General features: G+C 42.4%; 1 protein-coding gene across 1 annotated transcript in view; it reads left to right on the forward strand.

Annotated features, from left to right (window-relative positions):
* Nucleotides 1–5056: 5056 nt before the first annotated feature.
* PSMD13 (proteasome 26S subunit, non-ATPase 13) overlaps nt 5057–19106 on the forward strand; it is a 40775-nt gene continuing 26725 nt past the window's right edge. The window contains exons 1-5 of the mRNA XM_030199514.1: nt 5057–5278; nt 12944–13022; nt 13951–13985; nt 14065–14120; nt 15185–15228. Coding sequence (XP_030055374.1) covers nt 5178–5278; nt 12944–13022; nt 13951–13985; nt 14065–14120; nt 15185–15228 — 315 coding nt within the window. The 5' untranslated portion in view covers nt 5057–5177. The remainder of the gene's footprint in view (nt 5279–12943; nt 13023–13950; nt 13986–14064; nt 14121–15184; nt 15229–19106) is intronic.

Here is a 19106-nt window from a genome sequence, read left to right on the forward strand (position 1 = left end):
CATTAACAGTTGAGGATAAGTACATAAGTACATAAGTAATGCCATACTGGGAAAAGACCAAGGGTCCATCGAGCCCAGCATCTTGTCCACGACAGCGGCCAATCCAGGCCAAGGGCACCTGGCAAGCTTCCCAAATGTACAAACATTCTATACATGTTATTCCTGGGATTTTGGATTTTTTCCAAGTCCGTTTAGTAGCGGTTTATGGACTTGTCCTTTAGGAAACCGTCCAACCCCCTTTTAAACTCTGCTAAGCTAACCGCCTTCACCACATTTTCCGGCAATGAATTCCAGAGTTTAATTACACGTTGGGTGAAGAAACATTTTCTCCGATTTGCTTTAAATTTACTACACTGTAGTTTAATCGCATGCCCCCTAGTCCTAGTATTTTTGGAAAGCGTGAACAGACGCTTCACATCCACCTGTTCCACTCCACTCATTATTTTATATACCTCTATCATGTCTCCCCTCAGCCGTCTCTTCTCCAAGCTGAATAGCCCTAGCCTCCTTAGTCTTTCTTCATAGGGAAATCGTCCCATCCCCGCTATCATTTTAGTCGCCCTTCGCTGCACCTTTTCCAATTGTACTATATCTTTCTTGAGATGCAGCGACCAGAATTGAACACAATACTCAAGGTGCGGTCGCACCATGGAGCAATACAACGGCATTATAACATCCTCACACCTGTTTTCCATACCTTTCCTAATAATACCCAACATTCTATTCGCTTTCCTAGCTGCAGCAGCACACTGAGCAGAAGGTTTCAGTGTGTTATCGACGACGACACCAAGATCCCTTTCTTGGTCCGTAACTCCTAACGTGGAACCTTGCATAACATAGCTATAATTCGGGTTCTTTTTTCCCACATGCATCACCTTGCACTTGCTCACATTAAACGTCATCTGCCATTTAGCCGCCCAGTCTCCCAGTCTCGTAAGGTCCTCTTGTAATTTTTCACAATCCTGTCGCGAGTTAACGACTTTGAATAACTTTGTGTCATCAGCAAATTTAATTACCTCGCTAGTTACTCCCATCTCTAAATCATTTATAAATATATTAAAAAGCAGCGGTCCTAGCACAGACCCCTGAGGAACCCCACTAACTACCCTTCTCCATTGTGAATACTGCCCATTTAACCCCACTCTCTGTTTCCTATCCTTCAACCAGTTTTTAATCCACAATAGGACATTTCCTCCTATCCCATGACCCTCCAGTTTCCTCTGTAGCCTTTCATGAGGTACCTTGTCAAACGCCTTTTGAAAATCCAGATACACAATATCAACCGGCTCCCCTTTGTCCACATGTTTGTTTACTCCTTCAAAGAATTGAAGTAAATTGGTCAGGCAAGATTTCCCCACACAAAAGCCGTGCTGACTCGGTCTCAGTAATCCATGTCCTCGGATGTGCTCTGTAATTTTGTTTTTAATAATAGCCTCTACCATTTTCCCCGGCACCGACGTCAGACTCACCGGTCTATAATTTCCCGGATCTCCCCTGGAGCCTGTAAGATCACTGCTGTTGAAATGCTCCCGAGCCAACTGCTCCCTGGATCAATGCCCAAAATACCTACTCAAATCCATCCCTATGTAAGTAGTAAACTGGTTACTCGATGATCTCAAAGCGCTGTTAAAAACTGGCTCTCTTCCTCCTGATATGGGCAAAATTGTTCTCACTCCGCTGTTGAAGGGATCTGGGTTAGATGTAACATCACCTGCAAACTACCATCCGGTGGCAAGCATACCCATTTTTACTAAAGTATTAGAAACCTACATCAGTAAACAATTCTCTTTATATCTGGAAATTTTTTCTATATTACACTGTTCACAATTTGGCTTCAGATCGTCACATAGTACGGAAACATTGTTGCTAGTTCTAACTACATATGTCAAACAACAGCTATGCAAAGGTGACCCAAGTAATTCTTCTCCAATTCGATATATTGGTGGCATTCAATGCGGTTGACCACACATTGCTACTCAAACGCCTGGACCAGATAAGAATCAAATGGTTCAGTGAATTCCTTTCAAATCGAAGCTGTTCTGTCAAGTAAAACAACCAACTTTCCAACTACTGATCTCCTAACTGCGGGGTTCCGTAGGGATCTCCCCACTCACCTACCCTATTCAATCTCTTTATGTCATCCCTTGTCTCAATACACCTGGGTCTTAATGAACTACTATTATCCTACGCAGATGACATCCTGCTTCTCTTATCAGTAACAACATCAAAGAAAGATACAACTCAGTCTGTAGTGAATGGTATGACTGCTGTTAGCACCTGGGCTCTGACCAATAAACTAAGTGCAAAAAAACAAGGTCCTGTGGTTCCAAAATCAAGTAGTTGAGGTCCCATAATCAATATCTTTTCCAATGGTCAAAGCTTTACAGTTGAGTCTGAAACCAGAGTACTAGGGGTCTTGCTTGATTCTTCACTCACCTTCTCTTCCCATATTAACCAGCTATGGAAGAAAACACAAATCTGAAAACTCAAAATGAGACAGCTACGTCTAGTCAGATCATTCTTTGACAAAGGCCTTTGCAGTACTAGTTCAAATGTTAGTCCTACCTCACTTGGATTACTGTAACATTCTATTTCTTGGTATTAAGTGTCAATATCAGAAAAAACTACAAATCATATAGAATACAGCTGCTAGACTAATATACAGATTGAATAGATATACTAGTGTTTCAACTCATCTTAACAAACTGCACTGGCTTCCCACAGCAGAAAAACTCTGGTTCAAAGCTGCTTGTTTAATTTTTCAAATCTTACAGGGTTTCACCTCTGAACTGCTAAGACCGCTTTGCAACTTTTGGTCCTGTCTAACAGATTGAAAGAACAACTGATGCTAGCGCCACCATTTCAAAAGACAATTCGAAATCAAAAGATTTTCAGCTCTCTATTTCCTGTATTTGGAGTTAAAATATGGAACTCTCTACCTATTGCCATCAGATCAGAAAGCAGCTACCTTAGCTTCAGGAAGAGGCTAAAAACATTTCTCTTCCCAAAGACTGCTTCATAACAATCCATTGACTTCTACCTCCTAGTATCATCCATTATCCTTTCCTATAATGTTTTTGGTCTTATGCATTACACCAATGGACTCTAATTGTTCTCATACCTCACACTAACATTATTGGCTTTTGTCTCACCTAGAATGTAAACCGCACTGAACCCTGGAAAGGGAATATTAGCAGTATAAAGCATGAAGGTCGTCATGACAAAACAAATGTCGAATACTACGCAACTGAAGGAAAGCACAGAAGTAGGATTTAATCAGACTAGAAATTTGTGGAGAAAAAGGTAGAGCGGAATCCAAAGTAATTCCAAGGTAAGAAAAAGAAATCAAATCAGTTCTTGTGATTTGATTTCTTTTTGTTACCTTGGAATTACTTGGGATTCTGCTCTATCTTTTTCTCCACAAATTTCTAGTCTGATTAAATCCTACTTCTGTGCTTTCCATCAGTTGCGTAGTATTCGACATTTGTTTTGTCATGACAACCTTCATGTTTTAATACACTAATTTTCCAGACATTATAATTGCAATATTGTGTATGCTGGTTTGCCCCGGTTCTCTTTGAAAAAGCTTCAAACAATTCCGAACACTGCCATCAGACTCCTTTGTCGCACTCATAATTCGGAACACATAACTTATCTGCTTTAAAGTCACCATTGGTGGCTGCGCTGAAGATTACCACCGGGAATGCCTCCCGTGGTAGAAAATAGAAAAATATTTTCTACTGTGGGAAACAGCGTGCACCAACTTTGACATTACTACCAGGTGAACGGTAGTCCTACTGCCACTTTATAAAAGGGCCTCCCAGTAACCCATTCAGAATCCTGGGTATGAGTATGGCTATTATTCCACCAGAAAATGCTAATAGACTAAAGTTAGACTGCTTTACCTCCAGTGAAATGTGGCTACAGAAATAAAAGTTACTAGAAACTTATCAGGGACAGACTTCTGGAGTGGAAGAATGGCCTAGTGGTTAGGGTGGTGGACTTTGGTCCTGAGGAACTGAGTTTGATTCCCACTTCAGGCACAGGCAGTTCCTTGTGACTCTGGGCAAGCCACTTAACCCTCCATTGCTCCTTGTAAGCCACATTGAGCCTGCCATGAGTGGGAAAGCACGGGGTACAAATGTAACAAAAATAATTTATGAATCACAAAGATTATGATTGAAAACATAGAAGTGAAATCTGTACTTATCCATTCATTTTCTAATGCTTTTGACCTTTGCCTATACTGAAAATCACCTCATCCCTATCAGATCTAGGACAATACCAAAGCCATACTCATGGAGGACTAGCAAAATGGGAAACTGGGTTCAATTCCCTGTGGCTCCTTATGACCTGGGGCTAGCCACCCAACTCTCCATTACTCCAAAAGGACAACAAAATTAGGATTGTGAGCCCACTAGGGACAGAAAAAATACTTGCAAATAAATATTAAAGTACTTTAGTTGTACCACAGAAAGATGGTATATCAAATCCTTGACTCCCTCCCCCCTCCAATACCCTACCCGCCTTACTCCCATCCACCAAATTTGGACATGATCAGTTTTTAAATGGAAATTATGCTGCCCTCAGACAAATGGACAGAGGGCCTGGTTCTGGTTCAAAACTGCTAATGAGCTCGAATGCACTGAATGGACCTGAGTGGCTTACTGTATCCAAAGATCAACCTACCACCATTAACTGCTGTAGTTTTTATTGAATCATTTCGTATCGTATAGCGCATAACTTTTATATGCAGTGCTGAATACATAATAGACAATGTAACAATGTATATTACCCCAATCCATATATAACACAGACAATACGGCAGTGACAATGAACTAGTCGTTCAGAGTTATATGTGTTTCCAAGGTCGCCTTTAACCCACAACTTTCAAAGGCCAGAGACTAAAGCGTTTCGAACGCGTAAATGAATAAAGGAAAGGAGCCGGTCAGCCGGGGGAAGATGCGAGTGACGTAATAATCGACACGCAAGAATTCTTAGAGCCGCAGTATCCAGTAAAGTACGGTACTCCCAGCAAGCCTCGGGGTGACGTCACCGGAAATGAGTCTGCACCGTACCTTTGTGCGTTTCCGGCCAGAGCTGCCGGTGCTTGTTGCTTGGTACAGTATTAGGTTTCTAGTTTCGGCACGTCTCTCGCTGTAGGTTCTGACCTCGCCATGAAGGACGTGCAGGGTTATCTGCAGCAGCAGCAGAGTCAGAGCGCCGGCCCCGAGCTGGCTGCAGTTTGGCATCGTCTGGAGGAGCTGTATAACAAGAAGTGAGTGAGGCTTTGGTACCTCATATTATCCAAATGGTGCTGCTCTTGATTCTCACTGAACTCTTGTGATGCTCAGACTGCGAGGTTTGGGTTGTAGATGATTCGTTTTCTTCTTTTCTGTCTCTATGATGGATGATTATACACTGACCCTGGCGTTCCCAACTTCATGTGCCCCGATCCCAGTGTGTCTTGGTTACTGATAGGGTCCTGTACTTCTTGTTCCTGATTTTCCCTTCTGTGTGTTGGATTTTTTTCTCCTTCCACATGCCGGCTCTGGAGTTCTCAAGGGTGTTAATGTGCATCGGTTATATCACCCCTTCTCTCAACCAGTCTGGTTTGTAGTCTCTAAATAGGATTCACAAAGCTATTCATAGTAACGTACATAATAGATGACGGCATAGTAGATTACCTGTATGGTTCATCCCAGCGACGTTCCTAGGGTGGCTGGCACCCGGGGCGGATCGCCGATGCGCCCCCCCCCCGGGTGCAGCGCGACCCCCTCCCCCTGCGAAAGGACACCTCCCCCCCCGGGTGCATTTTTACCTGATGGGGGGGGGGTGCCACGCACCTCTCACCTTTCGGCTTCGCTCGTTCCATGCTCCCTCTGCCCTGGAACAAGAAGTAACCTGTTCCGGGGCAGAGGGAGCATGGAATGAGCGGAGCCGACAGGCGCGCGGCGTGCACCCAGGGCGGACTGCCCCCCCCCCCTCTTGTTATGCCACTGGTCCATCCAGTCTACCCCACAATATAAACATAGCATAGGGTATGATGTGATACTACATATGTATACTTGATCTTGATTTGCTTAATGGTTACACCGGAACCCGGCAGGACCTGGGTCCATTCCCGCGGGATCCTCATGGACTTCGGTCCATTCCCACAGGATCCCCGTTATCCCTGTTCAGCTCTCTACAGCACCCCAGTAACTGTGAATCAGACCCAGGAGGCTGGGCTTGTGGACACTGGCTCTAGCATGACTTTGTTACAACCAGAGTTAGTGCTGAAGATGCTGTTTTACCAGGGTGCACTGCGGAGGTAATGTTAGCCAATGGGTACCCTGGATTCCTGGATTGGGGTACCAAGCCTGGATACAGAGAAGTAGACATAATGAAAAACATGTCGGTACCAATGCTGTGTGGGTCTGATGTGGGTCTAATGAACATTACCTTTGATAGCAGAGTCAGCATTTCTGCTATGGTGACCGATAGTCAAGCCCAGGAGGCCCAACAAGCAGAAGCAGCAGAGATTATCTCTCCAGTTCCAGATCCTAAGCCAGTCCCGGTGGGACCAGCTGACCAAGCAACAGGAGGTGGTGCTCCAGTGCTTCCAGCAGCACCAGTTACGTAGGTGACCGGGGCAGTGTGTATGGAACAGCCTGACATAACTGACATACCTATTGATTAGACTGTTGACCCTGATTTGTCAGTCACCAGCAGAGATCGTTCCAGGTATGGATACTGCTATAAGACTGAGACATGCTTTTCAGGAAGCACAGCACTCTGACCTGGAAGCCCTGAGGCAGAGGGCTATTCAACCAACCAGCGAGATTTGCAGAGATCGTATCCTATGGAAAGGGGGCTTGTACAGAGAGAGACTGGTCCTGCTGATCCTAATAGGCCCTGGACAGCAGGCAAGCAGCTTATAGTGCCCAGGGCATACAGAGAACAACTTCTACAAATTGTGTACAACATTCCACTAACAGGACATCAGGGGTTGACACGCACATGCACTAGATTAACGCAGAACTTTATTTATTTATTTGTTGCATTTGTATCCCACATTTTCCCACCTATTTGCAGGCTCAATGTGGCTTACTTAGTACCGTGATGGCGATCGCCAATTCCGGTAAGAGAAATACAGTGTTAATGATCATAGATGACAGAGTATATAAGTAATTCAGGAGAAAGAGTTAAGTTTTGTCTAGTTCTGGTAATAGTTTCCATTGTGTTGGAGGGTTCAGGTGTTTAGATTGGGTCATTCTGCTATGCCTTTATGAACAGGTTGGTTTTTAGCGATGTTTAGGTCGTGCATTGTTTTCATGACGTTTGGAAGTGCATTCCATATTTGTGTGCTTATATAAGAGAAGCTGGATGCATATGTTGTCTTATATTTTAGTCCTTTGCAGCTGGGGTAGTGGAGATTTAGATATGTGTGTGCTGACCTTGTGTTTCTGGTTGGTAGGTCTATAAGGTCTGCCATGTAGACTGGGGCTTCGCCGTGAATGATTTTATGAACCAGAGTTCAGATTTTGAATGCAATTCGCTCTTTGATTGGGAGCCAATGTAGTTTTTCTCGTAAGGGCTTGGCACTTTCGTATTTCGTTTTGCCAAATATAAGTCTGGCTGCAGTGTTTTGGGCAGTTTGGAGTTTCTTCATGATTTGCGCTTTGCATCCAGCATAAATTGCGTTGCAGTAGTCTAGGTGACTTGGAACCATTGATTGTACTAGGCTGCGGAATATTTCCCTCAGGAAGAAAGGTTTTACTCGCTTAAGTTTCCACATTGAGTGAAACATTTTCTTTGTTGTATTTTTTGCTTGGCTCTCTAGCATGAGATTTCGGTAGATTTTCACTCCAAGAATTTTCAGGCTGTCTAAAACAGGAAGGGTGTAATCTGGGGTGTTTATATGTGTGGGTTTTTTTGTGTTGTGTGGTGATGAGAGGATGAGACAGTGTGTTTTTTCTGCGTTGAGTTTTAATTGCAATGTATCCGCCCATGAGGCTAAGTTTGATTTCATTTGTGATTTCTGTTAGGTCATGTTTAACTGTGATGTATATTGTGACATCATCTGCATAGATGTAGGGGTTGAGGCTTTGTTGGATAGGGATTTGGCTAGTGGGGTCATTATTAGGTTGAAAAGGGTCGTTGATAGCGGTGATCCTTGAGGTACTCCACATTCTGGTTTCCATGGTAGTGATGTGTTCGAGTTTGCTATCACTTGGTATGTTCTAGTCATTAGGAAGCCATTGATCCAACTGAGTACGCTTCCACTGATACCGAAGTATTCTAGTATGTTTAGTAGTATTTTTATGGTTAACCGTGTCCAACGCACTCGACATGTCAAATTGAAGGAGAAGTACACTCTTGCCAGTTGCAATTTCTTGTTTGAATTTGGTTAGGAGAGTGATTAGTACTGTTTCGGTGCTGTGGTTTGAGTGGAATCCTGGTTGTGATTCATGTAATATTGAGAATTTGTTCAGGTATTCAGTAAGTTGCTTGGTTACCATACTTTCCAGTAGTTTGACTACCAGAGGGATAGATGCTACCGGGCGGTAGTTGGTAGTATCATTTGCTTTTTTCTTTGAGTCTTTAGGTATTGGGGTGAGTAGTATATTGGCTTTGTCCTTGGGAAAGAGTCCATGTTGTAGCAAGTAGTTTAGGTGTGAGGTGAGGTCTTCTATGAAGCGTTGCGGGGCGGATTTTATTAGGTTGTTGGGACATATGTCCAGTTTACAGTGGGATTTGGCGAACCTGTTGGTAGCTTGGGTGACTGTTTCAGCGTTGAGGAGTGCGAAGTTTGTCCAGATTCGGTCTCCTGGGTACTCCTCTAGGATTGGGTCCAGACAGTCAGTGAATTTTTCAATGTCACTGGTGTTCTGTGGTAGCGTGTTGCTTAGGTTTACAATTTTCTCATTAAAGTATTTGGCAAGTTTGTCTGCCGATGGGGTGTCTGTGTTGGTTGTGGTAACCGGTGTGGTATCTAGTAGTTTGTTGATGAGTTGGTACAGTTTATGGGTGTCTTTGTAGTTTGGCCCTATTTTAGTTTTCTAATAAGACCTTTTGGTTTGCCTTATTGCATACTTGTATTTCCTTTGCATTTGTTTCCATGCGTTGCGTGTGTGTTCATCCTTTATTTTTATCCATGCTCGTTCAAGCCTCCTAACTTGTGTTTTTAGTTTTTTCAGTTCTTTGTTATACGATGGTATTGAGTTGTGTGTTCGTGAGGTTCTTGTTTGTAGTGGTGCTACAACTTCTATTGGTCGGGAGTATCTCGAGCCGTAGCTGACTATTGTCGAACCTGTGATGCGTGCCAAAGAGTGGTTAAGACCCAAGTCCACCCCCGAGCTCCCCTGAAACCTTTACCCATTATCAGTGAGCCCTTTGAGAGAATAGCTGTGGATAAATTGGGGCCTCTAGCTGTCCCTAGCTGGACTGGGAAAAGATATATATCAACAGTGGTGGACTTTGCTACCACATATCCTGAAGCGGTAGCCTTATCCTTCATTGAATCAGAGAAAATTGCTACTGCCCTGCTAGAAATACTTTCCCGGATAGGATATTCACGAGAAATACTCTTAGACCCAAGGGACACAGTTTATGTCTGAGTTGATTCAGAATCTGTAGTCACACTATGGAGTGAAATCTGTACTTACCACACCATATCACCCTGAAATTAAGGGTTGGTGGAGAGATTTAATGGGACATTAAAGCATATGTTAAAGACTTTTGTAGAAACGAGACTGGGAGAAATATTTGCCCTACCTACTGTTTACATACAGAGAAGTACTTCAGGAGTCTACAGGGTTCTCCCCATTTGAGCTGCTTTATGGCCGGAGGGTGAGAGGGCCCCTTGAACTAATAAGAGAACATTGGGAGGGGAAAGTTGATACCTCTGACACCCGTGCAATTGAATATGTAGTTAATATACTGCAGAGATTGGAAGAACTTGTGGATTTTGTCAGAGATAACTTGCAGGCAGCCCAGACTAAGCAAAAGACCTGGTATGATCATAAGGCCCGAAATAGAGAGTTTTATGAGGGCCAGCAGGTACTTGTTTTAGTCCCAGTTCATCAGAATAAACTTCAGGTTAATTGGGCAGGACCTTACAGGGTCATAAGGTGCCTGAGTGATACAAACTATGTTATATCTATGGTCTCTCAAGACAGAAAGCAGCGTACCTTTCATGTAAATATGTTAAAGGCCTATGCAAACCGCACAGCTGTGGTGCTATCTGTGTGCAGCCTACCAGAAGAGTGTCAGGATAGTGAGCTCATACCTGACCTCTTAGCAGAGACATTACCAAAGGGATCTGACACTGAAGAGAAACTATTTACATGTACAGACTGTGAAAAAACTTTCAGTCGAAAGGGGGAACTAGAACAACAGGAAACATGTATAAAAGAGACCAATTTTACATGCCCTAAGTATGAGAAAGATTTCAGTATGAAAAAGGAGCTAATTCAGCACATGAAAAATAATAAAGAAACTGGAATATGTACAAGTATAGAATATGGGAAAAGCTGTATCAATAAAGCAAACCTTACAGAATATCAGAAAAACACTGATAATAGAATATATTTATGTCCTGGTTATGACAGTAGGTTCAACCAGGAAGAAAGCTCCACAAGAAATGCAAGATTTCACCCAGGGGACAGACCAGTTTCAAATATGGAGTGTAAGAAAAGCGTGTTGACAATAAAGCAGCATAGAATTCATTCAGGGAAGAAACCATTTACATGTACTGAATATAGAAAAAGCTGTATTCATAAATCACAGCTAACGAAAGCACCAGAGAATCCACACAGGAGTGAAACCATTTACAAGTGCTGAGTGTGGTAAAAGCTTCTGTCAGAAGATACTCTTCACTATTCACAAAATGAAGCATACAGGATTAAAACTGTTAGCATGTACTGAGTGTGGTAACAGCTTCTGTTATAAACACCAGAAAGGCATTGAACATGATAATGCTGATGGCCTCTCCAGAAAGGAAGAGCCAGAACCACCCTGACACTGGACTATCGATACCTGATCAGCGGAGGTGTGACAGAACAGCGTTTTTTAAGCCTGTAAAACTGCCTTAATTAATTCTTGAAGTTTATGTCTCTAATTTGGCCAGCAGGTGGTGCATGTTTATGCTTCGAAGCTGCTGCAGAACCAAGGTTGTTTCCTTTGTGTAAGCCAGTGATTCCTATATCTGGTCCTGGAGGCACTCCAGCCAGTCAGGTTTTCAGGATATCCACAGTCAATATTAATGGGAGAGATTGCATACATTGCCTTCAGTGCATGCAGATCTCTCTCATAAGTACATAAGTAATGCCACACTGGGAAAAGACCAAGGGTCCATCGAGCCCAGCATCCTGTCCACGACAGCGGCCAATCTGGATCATTGTGGATATCCTGAAAACCTGACTGGTAAGGTTGCCTCCAGAACCAGGTTTGGGAACCTCTGGTTTAAGCTTTTTGGAAAAGCAGTCTGTAGTATACTTTCGAAGATTGTTGTTCTGGGCTCTGGCACAGGAGCTCATTTTCATTTGGATTTTACTGGCTTTTCTCCAGTCTTAGCCAGGAAGAAAAGAGAGTTGGATCTCTTTGCTGAGGCTCTATGAACAGTTATATGTCCTGATCTTCTCAGGTATTTTTTAGAAAGTAAACAAATGTTTAGATAGTTTATAATTTCAGTTACCTGTTTATGTGCTGATTGCAGGTTTTTTTTGTTCATTGTTCAATATTTTAAAGACAATAAACACTATTCAGTTTATTGCCTCTGCTGTCTGGACTGATGAAGAATCCTGGTGGTTTATGTGTTGGGTCTGTGAGTGCTTTCTGGGAACTGTGCAACCACTGGGACTGTGGTCCCAGTAACCTAGAAATCACTGGGGATATTTTGAGAGTGAGAGACTCACCCAGAGGCGGTTGGGACCCAGTCGGAGGGAGGAGGGTGCTAGTGTAGACCACAAGCGGAAGGTGCAGGCAGATCTGAGCTGTGCTGCGTTTCACGACAAGTTCCTTGTCTTCTAAACAGGATTCTTTTGTGTTTATCCCAAAATTCCATTACCATTTATATCTCCACCACCTCCTGTGGGAAGACATTCCAGGTATCTACCACCCTCTCCATGAAAAAGTAAAGTACTTCCTGACATTATTCCTGAGTTGGTCTCCTTGCAACCTCAATTCATGTCCTCTAGTTTTACCACCTTTCCATTTCTGGAAAAGGTTTGTTTGTAGGTTAATATCTTTCAAATATTTGAATGTCTCTATCATATCACTCCTTTCCTGTAGGGTATTGATGCAGTTCATCTTTTCTCCTCATATGGCTTGTGATGCAAACCCCCATACCATTTTTGTTGCTTTTCTCTGAACCACTTCAAGTCATTTTACTCCCTTAGTAAGATACAGCCTCCAAAACTGAACATGATATTCTGTTACAGGAAATGAACCTCATTCCTGAGTCAGACTATTTTGAACCTAAGAATAGCTATACTGGGTCAGACCAATGGTCCATCTAGCCCAGTATCTTTTTTTCCAGCAGTGGCCAATACAGGTCATAAGTACCTGACAGAAAACCAAATAGTAGCAGCATTCCATGCTACTGATCCCAGGGCAATTTGTGACTTCCCTGTTGTCTCTCAGTTGACGTGCTCTCGATCTCTTAGATTTATTTTTAGTGCTCTTAATACTTCCGTAGTACCAAAGAAAGCTGCCCCCTAAAGTTCATGGGGTATAATATATACTAGCAACATATCTGGGTTCATTTAGAAGGTTTTCTTAATGAAGCTACTGGTGTTTAATACATTTGAGAGAATTTCTGTATCTTTCTGCTATATTGTTTTGCCATTTTTTGGTATTTGTTTTTTTTTCTCTTTTCATATATTTTATTTACTAGGTGTTGGATTTACACTTCTATCTGTTCTATTCTTTTTTTTTAACTTTTTTTTTGTCATTTTAGGCTCTGGCATCAGCTGACTTTGCAAGTTCTTGAGTTTGTACAGGATCCTTATTTTGCCAAAGGAGATGGACTTATTAAGGTGAATGTTTGTTCTCTACCAGTATTAAGGAATTTCACAAGAACATCATTTCTTTTGTTTTGGCATTATATACTGGAAGCTGGTAGATGCAGATTATGTCACTTCAGAGTAATATATACATCCCTACTAGTAGGCTGATGCTCAAAATGTGACGCTGGCATTAGTGAGTGCAGAATGCTCAGTGGGCTCTAGCGTGGAAGACAATGAGCATGCCAAAGATTAGCGCAAATAGCATGCAAATGTAGTCAAAGGCATGTTATTGAGGTCATTTCCTATTCCCTCCCTCCCTTCCTATTCTCCCCTTGGAGACAATGCAAAAAAGAAAAGCTGGCTTTACCGCTGAAAACCTAACGCCAGCTCGAAGCAGGTGTTAGCGTCACAAGAAATCCTCCGTTCTTTAAAATTTGCCGGTTTTGATTTTTTGGAAGTGGAAGAAAGCTTGTGCAAGCCTGTGAGCACCGGTACTAAGAAATAAGTGTGCACACGTATGAGCAAAGCTGAAAGTGAAAGCACACATTGGCGCCCATTTCCTGCTCTTAAATATAAGCCTTACAAGTAAAAAAAAAAAATTGAAAAGCCTATATTTAAAGGTGCAGAAAAAAAGCGCTAATTTGTGCTTCGCTTTCAGGGTTTCCTGGCGCATGCTCGCAAGAGCTGAGCTTACCGCAAAACTCCTCTGCGCGTACGCCAAGCGTGCTTCCTCGCTGGCACTTTTACAACGTGCATATAATTTCAGTACCATTTCCTTTGAGCGTTGCTGAGCTAGTTTTCTGCACTGTTCCAGCAGTATGGGTTCTGCATTGTTGGCTTTACCGCAGGAGTTCTGAGCGTTGGTCTGTAAGAATCTCAGCTGATTGTTTTTTGGGCAGTTTGGAGGAAGATGTGAATACCCATTGTGGCTGATTTGCTTTACTGTCTCTATTCACAGCTTTATGAGAACTTTATCTGCGAGTTCGAGCACAGGTGAGAGACTTTATTGTCATTAATGGACCACAGAGACTGAATTTCACCTGTGTGCTAATTACATCTTGTTTTGTTTCAGAGTCAATCCTCTGTCACTTGTTGAAACCATTCTCCATGTAGTGAGGCAGATGACAGGTAAGCAATGTGCAGTTTCTAGAAATTTGGGATCTCATCTTAACTCTCACGGGGTCAGTGCTCAAAAATTAGTGCCAGTGGTAAAGGGGGTTAGCACCAGATGATCAGAGGGCTCGTGCACCAAAGATGGCCGCACATTGCATGCTAATGTATTGAAATGGATGCTAATGAGGTCAGTTACTATTCCTTTGCAATGCTCAGAATCAAATTCTGGTCTATAACACCAAAAACTTACTGCCAGCTCAGAGACAGTGTTGAGGGGCTTGGGGAGAGGATTTCTTCTAAGTTTCTCACATTAAACTGCTGGTTTTGTCTTCTTTTGGAAGCATAAGCAAGCCTGTGCAAATTCTACATGTTGATAGTGAGAAACAAATGTGTGGGAGTCTGAGCAAAACTGAAAGTGAAAGCGCTCATTGGCGCCTGTTTTAGTGGAAACAATTTTTGAAAAGCTCATATTTTAAAGCACAGAACAGCGCCAGTGTGTGCTTGCACTTCAGGTTTTGTCTGAACATAAGTGCAAGAGCCGCGCTTACCATGAAATTTTTGTGCATGTGCAGCAGGCACGCTCCTTCCCTTGCTTTTGGTTTAACAGCGTGAATTGTGCATAGAATTTGAATTGCATTTGCGTTGAGCGTTGGTTAGCTTTTGCTTTTTTGTACTTTTGGGGTTTGTGTTGTGGGCTTTGAGTATCAGCCTCAAGGAGTTTTTTTTTTTTTTTAATTATTAAAGTTTCTTCATAGCCTGCAATAGATAGGTGCAATTGAATGACAGATCTATCACCTCTGTCAGAATTAGAGATTGACTAGGGGTATAAGGAGAAGCAAGGTTTGCCAAGAAAGCATTATGATTTGCTGAGGTCCCTCTTGGATATTATAATTTTGTTAAGATGATGACATATTTGAAGAGTCTTTTTTTTAGATGTTGGGAATACGTTTTGGTGGTTTGAAATATATAATAAAGAAACTCTCTGTTAGACATACTCTGACAGTTTGTACTTATTTGTTAGCATTTCCTAAGCAATTATTAAAACATTTCTCTTGTAACACTGCACATTTTCTCTTCAGATCCTACAGTGGCTCTTACTTTTCTGGAAAAGACCCGAGAAAAGGTAGGTTAATGTGAATTTACTACGCCTCAACTATGTATTGGTTACCTGTTTGTTGCTGTTTCTTAGATATGTTTGCATGTCGGTCTGTGCTATCATGTAGCTGTGCTTGTTGCAGTTGCACTTTTATGAAGACACATGCCCAGGGATGGTAGGAGGATAACCAATTGGACACTGTCGTACCAGGGTAGAAATTATATTGTATTGATAGGGTGGATCAAATTGGTGGAGGTGTAGCAATGTATGTTAAGGAGGGCCTTGAATCAAATAGATTGAAAATTGTGCAGGAAACAAAACACATAGCTCTGATACCACATGCAGTCAAAATCTTGATGAAGATCATTCAACAGCGTTTGAGTATAACCATCAACAGGGAGTTGTCAGATGTGCAAGCTGGCTTCAGGAAAGGCAGAGGCACTCATGATCATATTGCCAGCCTTCGATTATAGAAAAAGCTGAGTGTGGCAGAAAGATCTCTGTATGTGTTTTATCGATTATTCAAAGGCATTTGATGTGCTTGAGCACAACAAGCTCTGGACCTACCTGAAGGAGATGGGCACACCACAACACCTGATTGAACTCATAAGATCACTCTATCAAGATCACGAAGCTACAGTCCAAATACCATATGGAGAGACAGATTGGTTCAAGATTGGAAAGGGCACATGACACGGATGCATCCTGTCACCAGCAGTTTTCAACATGTATTCTGAAACCATCATACGATGAGCAGGCCTGGATTAGTCCAAGATTGGCGTGATAATAGGTGGCAGAAACATCAACAACCTCCGATGTGCTGATGATACCACCCTGCTGCCTGAAAATAAGAAGAATCTTGAACATTTGATCAGAAAAGTCAAAGAAGAAAGTGAGAAGGTTGGACTGCACCTGAACATCAAAAAGACAAAGATCATTTACTATGACATCAGCAAAAAAAATGTGAATGTTGACATCAAGATCAACAATGAAGAAATTGAAGTAGTCAAAGATTCCATCTTTCTTGGCGCCAAAAATTAATCACAATGGTGAGTGCACCCCTGAGATCAAGAAATGGCTGACACTTGGGAGAAGTGCGATGGTCAGCATGAACAAAAATTTGGAAAAGCAAGGACATCAGCCTGGCAACCAAATGTAGATTGGTCAGTGCAATCATCTTCCCATTAGCAACATATGGCTGCGAATCTTGGACGTTGAGAAAGGCAGACAGGTGAAAAATTGATGCATTTGAATTATGGTGCTGGAGATGACTGTTACGCATCTTATGGATTTCCAAAATAACAAACCAAGCAGTTCTAGAACATATCAAACCAAAATTCTTGCTGGAGGCCAAGGTAGCAAAACAAAAGCTCTTCTATTTTGTTCACATCATACGAAGCAAGTCCCTTGAAAGAGACATTATGCTTGGAATGGTTAGTGGAAAAAGAAAAAGTGGCTGCCCAAGAATTCACTGGATAAATGATATCAAGGAAGATACTTGAATGAACATAGCAGAACAGAAAGATGCTGTGAGAGATTGGAAGGCATGGCGAACACTGATTCATAGAGTGACCGAGAGCCGTACTCAACTGATTAGATAAGGAAGGAAGGGTTCTCAATGGAGATGGGTAGATAGTGGGGTTCCCCAGGGATCTGTGCTGGGACCGCTGTTTTTTTAAATATTTATAAGTGATCTGGAGATTGGAGTAACTAGTGAGGTAATTAAATTTGCTGATGACACAAAGTTATTCAAAGTTGTTAAATCGTAAGAGGATTGTGAAAAATTACAAGAGGACCTTACTAGACTGGGAGACTGGGCATCCAAATGGCAGATGACGTTTAATGTGAGCAATTGCAAAGTGATGCATATGGGAAAGAGGAACCTGAACTGTAGCTACATGATGCAAGGTTCCAGGACTGATCAGGAAAGGGATCTAGTTGTCATCGATGATACGTTAACACCCTCTGTTCAGTGTGTGGCGGTGGCTAAGAAGCAAATAGAATGTTCTGTATTATTAGGAAAGGAATGGAAAACAAAAATGAGGACATTATAATGCCTTTATATCACTCCATGGTGCGACCGCACCTTGAATATTGTGTGCAATTCTGGTCACATCTCAAAAAAATATAATGTAATTAGAAAAGGTACAGAGAAGGGCGACAAAAATGATAAAGGGGATGGAACAACTTCCCTATGAGGAAAGACTAAAGCGGCTAGGGCTCTTCAGGTTGGAAAAAAAACGGCTGAGGGGAGACATGATAGAGGTCTATAAAATAATGAGTGGCGTGGAACAGGTGGCATAAAATGTATTGTACTGTTTTGGGATCTTGCCAGGTACTTGTAACCTGGTTTGGCCACTGTTGGAAACAGGATGCTGTGCTTGATGGACCTTCGGTCTGTCCCAATGTGGCAATACTTATGTAAAGTACTTGTACTTTGTTATAATACTTAAGTACAATTGGCAGTACTTTTACTTGTAACGAGTTACATTTTTTTGTCATATGTAAGCTGTACTTTTGTACTCTAGTAACGAAGTACAAATTTAGAAAGTATTTTTAAAAAAGTATTTTCCACACTTCTGCTTCTCCCCCTCTACAGACAATGTCAGACCCGGCTGCAGCTGAACTTCCAGTCCCAGAAACAGCTGAGCTGGGAGTGGAAGTCCAGGCCCAATCAGATGTTGATAGTGATGCAAGCCAATGTGTGACATCACTTGGAAACCTTAGTGTTCCCCCCACCCCCCTCCCAAGTATGATTGGCTGAGGAAGTGTACCATCAGTCTCTCATCTACCCAGAGTCCTCTGAAGTGACCCCCGCTCCTGCCTCCTCCTCCTAATTTAACAACAGACAGACTAGTGTGGCTGTGCTGATTGAAGCAAGGGGGACTCAGATGAAGCAATACTTATGTGCCAAAGTCGTCGTATGTGCACGTTGTGTTCAGCAAAGTCCTTCTACTGCAGCATGATCAAGTTACTCATAACCTCTCCATTAGTGCTGCTCACTTATCTCCAGCTGCCAGGGCTGCAGGACCTGGTGCAACTCCTTGGCACTGCTCTGCAAGTCTGCAGTCAATCTGCAGGGAAAGCCTCCCCAGAACTAAGCCCTCTCTGCCTGGGCTGATGTAGGCTCACACTGTCTGACACACTCATGGGCCAGCAGCATCAGAGGTCACCTGAATTCTGGCATGTGCACATGGGGACCTCCATGTACAGCTGAACAAACTTTTCAGAGACACATCCAAAGTAACAACCCTCCCCACCCACCGACAGTCCGCAAGAATACACAATGAGGGACACATTGTGATTCTTCAGTGCCCCCCTGACACAACTCCTTGGATAAGACTTTCTACTTTTACTTCATTACTTTTGAAGCCAATACTTTTACATTTTACTTAAATACTTTTAAAACGTAATGTACATACCTATGTGTACATCATTAGGCCTGTGTAGCTGCAGACATTTGTATGTGCAGACATGGCTATGTGTATATGAGCAAGGCTTGTTGGTTTGTTGCTATATTTATAAAGTAAATATGATGAATTTTACATTGTAAGCATAATTAATAATATTTTTGTATAGTATAGGGGTCCATGATCCCACAGCATGCTTTCTGTCTATGACTGAATCTGACCCATGGAGAAAGTTTAATTTCTTTTTCCCCCCTCTATATGCAACAGTGGCAGCAAACTTTTGAGAGGAAACCTCACCCTTCACTCAGTAATCTCTGATGAAAACTCTCCACCATCCACTGTTATGTGAAATGTCCTATGCGAGTTTTCTCTTGAAAGGTTTTAGGGGCCTCTGGAATAAGAGATGCCAGATAAATGCAATGCTGCACAGAAAAACATGGTAGTCCCTATTCCTTGGAATTTATAGTTGGGTCAAGGCGAAGACCTAGAGTAAAA

Source organism: Microcaecilia unicolor, chromosome 4 (assembly GCF_901765095.1).
Source record: "Microcaecilia unicolor chromosome 4, aMicUni1.1, whole genome shotgun sequence".
NCBI lineage: Eukaryota > Metazoa > Chordata > Amphibia > Gymnophiona > Siphonopidae > Microcaecilia > Microcaecilia unicolor.